At 40.9% G+C, this 11,166-nt stretch overlaps 2 protein-coding genes across 2 annotated transcripts in view; both read right to left on the bottom strand.

Annotated features, from left to right (window-relative positions):
- The window catches only part of pcdh2aa1 (protocadherin 2 alpha a 1), a gene marked incomplete at its 5' end in the record, with an annotated part of 170,015 nt that overhangs the window by 96,308 nt on the left and 62,541 nt on the right, over positions 1–11,166 (bottom strand). The window lies entirely within an intron of this gene.
- LOC310928713 (protocadherin alpha-8-like) lies at positions 8,451–10,847 on the bottom strand (the record flags this gene model as incomplete). The annotated part of the gene is made up of 1 exon (XM_083891353.1): positions 8,451–10,847. One exon carries the CDS (start codon positions 10,845–10,847, stop codon positions 8,451–8,453), a length of 2,397 nt encoding a protein of 798 aa, XP_083747479.1.

The raw sequence follows: 11,166 nt of genomic DNA on the forward strand, positions 1-11,166 counted from the left end.
AATGTTTTCTTATGCAGGTGCACACAAAATGACTGAAACAGTCTCTCGTGGTGTCCAGTGTAATCTGTTAAACTCAGCAAAAATGTCACTACTTGTAAAGACGGACCACACACAGTCCCAGCCCCTTAATCTTTGTATGTGCACTCAGCAGTTGTTAGGGCGACCACATGTTCTAACACATTGAAATAATAGCTGTTTTGTTCATGTATCAAAAATTATTATTATTACTATTACTGCCCAAGCCTCGGGAAACCCAGACATCCATATCAAAACGATGTGTAGCATTATGTGAGGTGCTAGTTGTTCCTAATTCCTAATTTCCAATATTTTTAAGTAATACTGCAGCTCGTTTGTTTCAAAATTTGGAACATGGAAGTGTGAAAACCTGGCAACACATCTGTAAGACAATTTAAAAGCTTTTATATACAAAAACATGCCTCTTCCTTCCCATGCTGTAGTAAAATATTAATATTAAATGTGATATAGACAAACAGTAAAAGATAATGGGTTCATATTGTTTGTTTTTCTCTGGAGGACTGAGGCTGTGGAGAGACGAGCTAATGTTTCATCGTGTTTCACAGCTCCGATAAAGCTGCTGTGCCTGTGACACATAAAGCTCTGCTTACATGTTCAAGACAAATGCTAAGCTATGCAACAGCATGCAGCAAAAAACTATGAATAACAGTCACAAAAAAAGAGAAGTTGATAAGAACAAGGGAGGGAGTCACCCAGCCTCCAAAAGGTTTCAGCCATTTTCTACCAACTTGCACTTCCATACAGAAACAGGAGGGGGCGTACATGAGAGCAACGGCGAGAGGAAGAGGAATGATGAAAATCAGAGAAATACATGTTAAATCACGAGAATGGCGAATATACACGAATATGAAAATAAAAGCAAAGGAAAATAAAGCTATACAATGATGAAGATGAGAGGAAAAACACAATGCTGTGGTAATGTAGGGGAGCGATGGCGAGAACAAAGACGGGAAGAGGAGGCGAGAGAGAGAGAGAGTGAGTGTGTGTCTGTGGGAGGAGAGAGTGTGATGTGAGTCAGACTTACAGCATGAACGTTCATCTTTCACACCCATGTTTCATTGTATTATTTTCATTTTTATGCTTGTATACTATTTTTGTCCATACTCTGCACCCAGTTGATAAAAAATGGTGGGGAAGACCGTTTAACAATGAGCACACCTGTCACCACACACACAAGTGTGTAGTTACAGGGCATCACACGAGCTCACGCTATATGATGTGATACAATCGTAGCATCAACCAAAAACACCCCTTTTTTATTTTGTGTTGCGAAATGAATCGTGTTGCGAAATGAATCGCTTCCTGTGGGATGGAATGACTCACTTTCCCCTGTACAGAACAGCTCACTAGGTTCATCACTGAAAAAAGATAACCAGATGTCCAAAGAGAGATTGTTTCAAAAATAAGAAGATACTAGGTAAGGAAGTTTCAGGCTGTAGATTTCAGTGATTTGATTCAGTTCAGTGATTAAAACATAAATAAATAAATAAATAAATAAATAAATAAATAAAAAAACAAAAAACAAAACCTCTCTCTGTCATGTGATCACACACATGATATAAGGCTGAATCCCAATTCCACCCCTTAGCCCTCCCCCTTCCCCTTTGTCGGAGTTCCCCTTGGCCCTCAAAACAGAGTTGAGGGAGCGAGGGGTACGAACGTTCCCCTAAGAAATGAGACACACCTCCATTACGTCATCACGTCGACTGCTACATCAACAAGCCGATGCGATGCTTGTTGATGTAACAATCCAAAAATGCTCGTCCTCACAAGTAATGTCTGTTGCCTGGGCTATTTTTCTGTTTTTACGACTGTCAGCTGCTAACCAACGACATCGGCGGCGACGCTGTGAGGAGTGTTCACACACACAGTTACAGCGACTGCAGACCCGCTGCATTACCATAGCCACACACACACACACACACACACACACACACACACACACACACACACACACACGGTGCAGAGGGAGAAAGCTGCTCGCAGACAGAGCGGAGGAGAGCGGGGACAGAATCTCCTGTTCTGTCCTGACGACGTAACTGTGCACTACGGCACAATTTGTTGATGTTAAAAAAAATAGCGATAGCAGCTAGCTAACCACTTACGAAAGGAACGCCGGGATAGCATCGGCTACGACTAGCTAGTAATTCAAAACAAACTTGAGGGGTGGAATTGGGATTCAGCCTTAATCTGTGCAGATCATTCAATGGGATTTCTGGAAATAAGAGGGATGCATGAATAGAAAGTTATGTATTGAAGTATTTCAATTCTGAGTGGAAGCCAAACAGACTGAGTATTATGTATCAACCTATGAACAGGTCACAGGAAATAGACTAGTTATTATTATTATTCCTAATCTATGTAATCTAAATAAATTATTCAAAAAAAGTTTGAATAATCCATTGTATAACTGTAAATTTAGAGTAGGGAATATTCAAAAATAACAACACTATGCTTGCTATAGCATAAACCGGTTGATGAAATTATCTATCGAGATATTCATTTTTATTTTTATTTCATTTAATTTAAGCTTTATTTAACCAGATAAAATACCCATTGAGATCAAGATCTTTAGTGGGTCATTTGGCCACAGGGCGACGAGGAGACGTGCATTGACAGACTGGATCCGTCCAACAGCAAACATCTAATCGTCAGAAATAAATACAACATATGGTAACAGACGAGCATATGTCACCGAGTGTGTGACCGTCTACTCCCTCGGCACGACAGCGAGCAGTGTAAAGATACCGTTAAGAAGTCAATCCTCTTACCGAAGCTACATCCAGTGGGTAAACTGACTGTGGGACTCTTGCTACGCTGTATATACTGTGCCAATCAGAGATCACAACCACATCCTCCTAACCCCATCTCTAGATCTCAGTATAGTTTACCAGCCTCAACGGGGGAGGGACTCATTCAATCAAGTATCTACTTGATGGCTGTCTGGTTTGCACACAGCCTGGCGCTGACCCCTGCAGTCAGTTCAATCCTCTTGGCATGCAGCGTTGCCCTCAGTGCAGAAGCAGATGTTGTGGCTATTTGAGCACTGATGACAAACAAGAACAGTGCAGACCTACATCTGTTCCTATCCCTGTTAATTAAAGATAGTTGTACTTAACATAGCCACCTGTGCTTATTACAGACAGATAGTTGCAGTTTCTATAGTTTGAAAACCTACAAGTTAAACACTGTCATTGCATTATTATCAAATTGCTATGTCATTTCATTAAAATAAAGCCAGAGAGTATACGTCATCATGATGCAGCACCCTGAGCTCAGCTCATCTCAGCCACCAGAGAATCAAAGTGACACATGAAGATAATGCGTGCGAAGAGTTTTCATTTGTGAAATGTTAATGCATATGAAAGTTCACCCAGCTATAACACCCGGGAGAGATGCCCCAGTGCCTCGAGATTAAGCTGCAGTGGAGTGATTCTAAAAGTAGAGTAGCAAGGTCCGGACCAATAGGACTCATCCACACAACCATGAGTCAATGAACTGAGATGGAATGAAACTGAGGGCTTATATAACTGAGTGGAGGAGAGCAGAAAAGGGTCAGATGTGCTCAGACAAAACCAGTCACAAGAATACAAATATAAGTCAAACAAATCAAATGTGTGTAAACGCCACCACACACTGACTGAAATGTTTTATTCACAAGTGAACACTGCATTTCATCTGTGGCTTGATCAGGTTCATGCAGCTTAATTGGACAGCTATTTACACTAACCATCACATAAGTGTTCCAAACATTACTCCAACACAATATTTCTAATATTGTGTGATGTTTTTTGAACTTATTCTGAAGCATTAATGCTGATGTTTGTTATACGTTTCCAACCAGGTGACTTTGTGATTGGCCATATCAGATCTGTTATTTAGGTCAGCTCAGGAAGCCACAAGCAAAAGACATGGTTAACTCATGAATAAAATAAAGGTAATTTCAGTGTGCAGTGCTTTTTCACTTTTCGTGGCCATTTTTAGGGCAAACGGGAACGGCGAAATAAGCGTTGGAAAAAGTCTCAGCACATGTATCCTGTATATTCTGCTTGTATTGCAAGTATTACAAATAACCACAATCACACATAATAGAAAATAATGATCATCAATATTCAAGCAAATTTGTGTAGGACCCTGTTACAATTGCACCAGAAAATAAAAACATTGCATATGTGACAGGTATAGTCTAACTCAACACAGATAAGGGACATTCACTTATTTATAATCCCTTCTCTGCATGTTCTCCATGTTCAAAGTGTAGCAGTGAACAGAGATAAAGTGAAAACCCTTTATTGACAAATGACGCTTTGTGATGCACTGCAGCAGTGCCTGTGTTTGCTGAGATCCACAACAATACCCTCATGGTTCACCAAACCCAAAGTCACCTGAATATTCTGCAGAGTGAAGGTGCTGACACACACACACACACACTGAACCTAATTAAAGCACAAGCATCCATCACCAATAACAGACACAATCTCAGTGTAATAGTTAACATCCAAAGATGCCAAAGTGCATCCCCATCCAACATTCAGTTACACACCCACACTACACATTCTGACTGACAAACAACTCTGTAATTCTGTTTCACAGATTACTAGTGAAAATGCTTAACAGCAGAGAAGTATCGTCTGAATTGATCTCTCATAATGTTGTTACCAGGTGACCAAAACACACATGCACATACACATACACATGTATGAGATACACATTTGATTATCATTGTGCAAGTCTGAGGGTGTTGTTGCACTGCAGGGCCTAACCCAGTGCTGAGCTGCTCTGTGTTTACCTTCTCTCCTTTAGCATACAGCGCTGAAAGAGTTAAATGTTACTGACATGACATTACATTCTGCTCGCTCATCAGTTATTTATGAGTGATCAGTGCAGAAATTGTGATAAGTGACTTTAAATCGATGATAATCAGATGGATCATACATAATATGTAAACAAGAAAGCTCTCTCTCACACACACAAACTCTTTCTCTATAGCTCTCACACACGGAGAGAGGGGTAGAGCACACCAGTAGGAAAGGGCATTGATGGAATGATAAAAGAATACCTATCAATTCATCAATGAAATGTATAGCATATTAAGTAATGTGGCCTATGATACAGCATTTACATTGTTATTATATAGTATATATAATAGTTATATAGTAGATATATATATATTTAAATACTAACCCAATTTGCTGTGATTGGCATAATTTGCTCACATTGAATATGTATTTCTCTCGTCCATGGTATTGCAATAAGGTTGTTTTGACTGAATATGTGCATTGTGCAGATGCACGTGTCGACGAGCACCAGCATGTGTGCGTAAAGTGTGAACCTAAAGATGGTCACTGTTTTTGCTGCACCGGTCAGTGTGTGTGTGTGAATTAGATTAGCATCACTATTGCTGACCTCAGTGTGCGTAGTGTCATCCTCCAACAAAGCTTGAGCAATTAGAGAGAGTGTGCCCTACTGACACACAACACCAAATGCAGCATCCGCAGCCACAGCCCTACAGGCATGAGACATAACAACACAGGGATAAAGAACATGTGGCATAAAGAGAGAGGGGACAGACGGCAAAAAGGAAGACGAGAAACGGTAGGGAGACAGAAAAGCGTGGCATGTGAAAGACGAAACGAAGGGCAGACGCATAAAAGCGGGAAAAGGAGGCCAAGAGTGGATGGGGGGAGGGGAAGCTGCAAAAACAGAGCAGGGAGCGCATGCCACTCTGGGAAACAGCAGAGGCAGAACAGAACAGACTGTACTGCACATAGTGGCATCTTAAAGCTTTACAGTCATAGCGTTCAAACAAAACCCAACACATCCCCTAAATTTGATGTTTTATATTTTGCAATGACACATGCTGGATATTTCTTTGTACTACCATGCATATATATATGTATATAGCTGTATTAGGATATTAAAGAAACATTGATATGGAATAGAGAGTCTAATATACACACAATGTAAAATCAAACTGTGACAATACCTGAAACCCGCGTAATCAACTTAACAGGCTTTGATCAGGTTCTGATTTAAGAGCTTACTATCAATGTCACTAAAAACAAACATCATGGTACTTCAGAAAAAAAAAAAAAAAATCAAACCCAGCTTCAAAACAAACAATTTATTATTATTATTATTATTATTTGCTCTGGAAATTAAGTGGTCATGGATGAACAAGCCGCACGCACTGACCTGCATAGCTCATTGCGTGAAACACTGGGTTTATCTTTGTCTGATATTGTAAAGTCTGTGCCTTGAGATCATGTGTGTTGTGATTAGGCACCATTAAAAAAAAAACAACAACAACATATTTAATTTGATTATATCCTGAGGAGACGAGGTCAAAGATGGAATATCAGCTTTTTAAGGAGATTCAGCCACATAAACTAGGCACATTATTTCGAGCTGTACAAGTAACACTGCATACAACACTTACTCTGCTGCTGCTGCAGCTCTTTCTCCTCTGCCTGACATTTTGCCCATTCTCTCACTCTCGCTCCACCCTACACCAAATATGGTTTAATGAGCCAGTTGCTTGCATTCATTTAACAAAGACAACATACACAGACTCACGGAATGTAAGGACCATTGCTCTGTGAATAATTTCAGTGCAGACACTTAGCATGCAAATGCAGTTGCACAGATCTTCTAAGCCAGTCAAGCACACCGACAGTGCCACTCGACCAAGCAGCCACACCTCCAGAGAGAGCAGACAGAGGGGAAAATAATACTGTGTTCCGATTGCAGTTTGTTGTTCATAATAATATTGCTTATGGCTACGAATATGAAGTACAACGTACGTACAGTATAGTTTGAAATTAGGTTTGCATCAATAATACAGACAAACAGTGTTATTTTTGTGTAATTCTTAATGACAAATCAATTCTCTTCTAATGTTCCATCGATCCAAAAACATATAAAGCAAAACAAGTGCTTCTAGTTCAGTAAGAGACATACAGTACAGCCTGTATCTTAGTGTAAAGGGAGATTTGTGTTTCTGATCCGTTGACATCACCCTGCATTTTTATGTGATTCACATCAATATTCATTTTCTTCTCTTGGGCATCTGCTATCCAGGCACAGCTCACTTCAGCACTGCAGCTGAACAGCAACATGTATGATGCCTCGCACATTTCCTGTCTTTCCGTCTCTCACACAAACATGGCCACATAAAATATTCATACACGTACATTGCACGAAAAGGGGAAGTTCTTGCACTGACACTGAATGAAACTGGATCATGGAGCAGCAATGACAGTGTGTTTATTCCCCACTTAATGAAGCCTAGCTGCTGCTGCCTTAGACTGAATCTGCATTGATTTTTTTTTCCCCACCCTACAGTCAGACTCCACAATGGTTTACTGCTGTGGTCTGTTTCACATGATGTTCAGCGGGTCAAAATAACCAATCCGATTCAAACAAAGGGAAATTTAATGACAGTTTCAAATGCCTATTTGCCTAACAGACATTTTCCATGTCAGAAATCTGAGGTTGACCCAGTTATTTTTTCTGCCTTCAATATTCCTCCTATACCATTCCCCCCTCGTTTATGCAGGGGGCTTGTTTGTTGGTGTTGTTGATAATCCACGTGTTTCTATCTATATTAACCAATTTCCATAAAATCTCAGATAGATGAGATACACAAAAGCCACTTCCCCTCCCCCCTATGCTGCTCTATAGCCCCCCTTCCTTCATCCTCTTCTGCTGCTGTTGCTAAGATAGCTCAGTGCATGCTAGTCTGTGGAAACCAGTGTGCTCTGAGAGGTGGATCTCCCAGCTTGTTGCTATGGGCAACAGTGTTCAACAGAGAATCAGGCTTGGAGTCTAGTATACAGAACTTCACACACAGATTAAAATATGACCTATTTTGTTGCTCAAAAGGGATCATGTCCTCCAATAGAGTGTGTGTGTATGTGAACTGCTTACAGTCTTTCACACCACTGTCTAACCTCCTTGTTCGAAGCATAGAAAGCAACATTTTTCCTCTACCTCCTCTGTATGTCTCGATGCAGCTGTTCTAAATGTGTGGTTCCGTATTGCTTGTTTGATATTATGGTCTGCATCTCAAGTCAGAAGTATTCATAGAACTGCCCTGACACAAGGCAGCTATTTTTACCTCCTCTCGTTCTCCTCCTGTCAGAGAGCACAAGTGTATTTGCATGGCTTCCTGGGACTATAGTAGATGATATACTCACTCTGATACTGAATACTTCTTGATTAGTCAACAATGGATTATCAAAAATAAAGTGTTACCCATTTATTACAATAATACTTAAACCTAAACTGTAAACAACAGGGTGCCAGTCAAATCACCTGCTTCACCTCCATTATGATGTAAACGAAACATGCAGCAAATATGCAGTAAACAATTTACTGGACAAATTGATTAATAAACAAATGAATGATTGCTATCAGAAAAAAGCAGGGATTCCCTGGAAAGAAACGCTTACCTCTTCAGACACTCTCCTCCTGTCAGGGAGCACTAGAGTATTTGCATGACTTCCTGGGACTATAGTAGATCCTATACTCATCCTGGGTCCAACTAACATGTACCGTTTTTCTCCAGATCTGTACTGGATGCTGTGGCACAGTGTTCCATCATAATTAGGCTCCTGTAGATATTTAGGAGTATAGTCTGTGGTCTTTGAACACTGCATTGCAATCAACACAATGATACTGATGAGAAAAAGAGCTGAAACTGAGCCCAGAGTTATCATCAGGTAAAAAGTCACATCAGTGTCCTCATCTGCTTTGGTTGAACTTTTAACATCAGAAGCTGCAAAAGCTTCTTTGGGCTCCACAACTTTGACAATGACACTAGCTGTTGCTGAGAGTGAAACGTTCCCATTGTCTTTGACCAGTATGACCAGTTTATGCTCAGCCTCGTCTGTCTCTGTGAATGGGCGAAGTGTTTTGATCTGTCCTGTATAGCGGTCCAAAGTAAAGAGACTGTGCTCAGTGACTTCCTGCAGTGAAAACAGTAACCAGCCGTTATATCCTATATCAGCGTCATAGGCTCTGACTTTAGTCACCACGTATCCTGCGTTCACATTGCGTGGAATCTCCTCCACACCTTCAGCAGAACCGTTAGAGCTGACTGGATACAGGATGACTGGAGCGTTGTCGTTCTGATCCAGAATGAACACGTTCACTGTGACGTTGCTGCTCAGTGATGGAGTTCCAGAATCTGATGCAACAACGTGGAACTGGAAAGTTTTCAGTGTCTCAAAGTCAAAACTTTTTAACGCCATAATGTCTCCATTTTCGGAATTAATGTTTAGAAACGAGGTCACTTTTTTGTCTCCACTCCCATCCCTCATAATGTGATAAGAAATGAGGGAGTTTTCATTTTCGTCACAGTCAGAGGCACTGACTGAAAATAAAGATACTCCTTGTATGTTGTTCTCTGTGACATAAAACGAATAGGGGCTCAGTACAAACGTTGGTCTGTTGTCATTTACATCAGACACAACAACACTTATTGTCTTTTCTGAGGATAAAGGTGATTCACCTCCATCTTTTGCAACTACTGTGACATCATAATGAGCCTGATATTCTCTGTCCAGAGATGATTTTGTGACAAGAGAATACATGTTATCTTGTAGGGATGGATTTAAGGTAAACGGAACACTCTCACTAATAAAACAAATTACTTTTCCATTCAGACCAGAGTCCAAGTCACTGACACTAATCAGTGCCACGGTTGTTCCAGGTTTAGAGTCCTCTGGAATTGCGCTAGAAAATGATGTTACCTCAATCTCGGGAATATTGTCGTTTAGGTCAACTATATTTATAATTACGCTTTTGTCAGCTTTTAAAGGAACTATGCCCTTATCGGATGCCTGTATGTCGATTTCATATCTGTCTTTTTCTTCGTAGTCCAACAGTCCTTTAACTGTTATCTCGCCCGTGTTTCTGTCTATATCAAAAAGTTTGCGCAAATTGCCATCAACATTCCGTCCAAAGGAATACACAATTTCACCGTTTAAACCGTCGTCTAAATCAGTGGCGTTCACGTGAATGACAGTTGTACCAACGCGCGAATTTTCGGGAAGCAAGACAGAATACGTGTCTTTAGTGAACACAGGTAGATTGTCATTGACATCCAAAACCTCCACTAATATCTCAGTAGTTCCTGTCTGGGGAGGTTTTCCTCCATCAATGGCAGAGAGTGTAAGTTTGTGATGTCGTTCGGTTTCTTTGTCTAGGGATTTTTGTAAGTACAAAAAAGGGATTTTACCATCGCTGCCTCTGTCTTTTACCTCCAAACGAAAGTGATCATTCTGGCTAAGTTTATACTGTTGAACTGAAAAGATCCCGCTATCAGGATCACGCGCAGCTTGCAGCTGGAATCGTTCGCCAGGTAGCGCTGACTCAAATATCTCCAGTCGCGCCTCATTTTCGGGGAAGGTGGGACTGTGGTCATTTATGTCTTGAATCTCCACCGAAACATAATGTATCTCTAATGGATCCTCCAGCACCGCTTTCAAATTTATTAAACATGTACTACTACGCTCACACACCTCCTCCCGGTCTATTTTCGTATTGACATATATAACGCCGTCGTTCTGGTTAACCTGAAACATCGGGTCGTTCGAGCCAGACACGATCCGAAATCCCCTGGCTTTCAAAACACCGAGATCCAGACCTAAGTCTTTAGCGATATTTCCAACCCGAGTTCCTTCTTTGAGCTCCTCAGAGATGGAATATCTTGTTTGGGCAGAACAAACATCCCACCGTATAAACGTTGCTGCAACGAGAGCGACCAGTCGCGTCGGCCATCCTCCACATCCTCCTCTTTCTGCCATATTTGAAAAGGAAAAATGGATTTGAATCCACAACAATATGAAAATGGTTAAAGCGCAAAACAGACGTCAGCCATCAGATATCCTGCGTGATATAACAGGAAAAACGTCTTTAAAATGCAGCCATCTGCAGATCCAGATCCAACATCCACAGAGACGTAATGACGCCTTCACCGAAGAAATGCCAAGCTAACATTTAGGGGAGGGATTTCTTTGTACGACATACTGAGCAGGACTGCTTCTGCAGTGACATCGTGCGATCAAATTTACCCTTGCATGAAATAATTAGCAGTATTCGAGTGTTTCGCAATTGACTGCACTA

The sequence above is a fragment of the Microchirus variegatus genome, assembly GCF_963457635.1.
Source record: "Microchirus variegatus genome assembly, chromosome: 6".
Lineage (NCBI taxonomy): Eukaryota > Metazoa > Chordata > Actinopteri > Pleuronectiformes > Soleidae > Microchirus > Microchirus variegatus.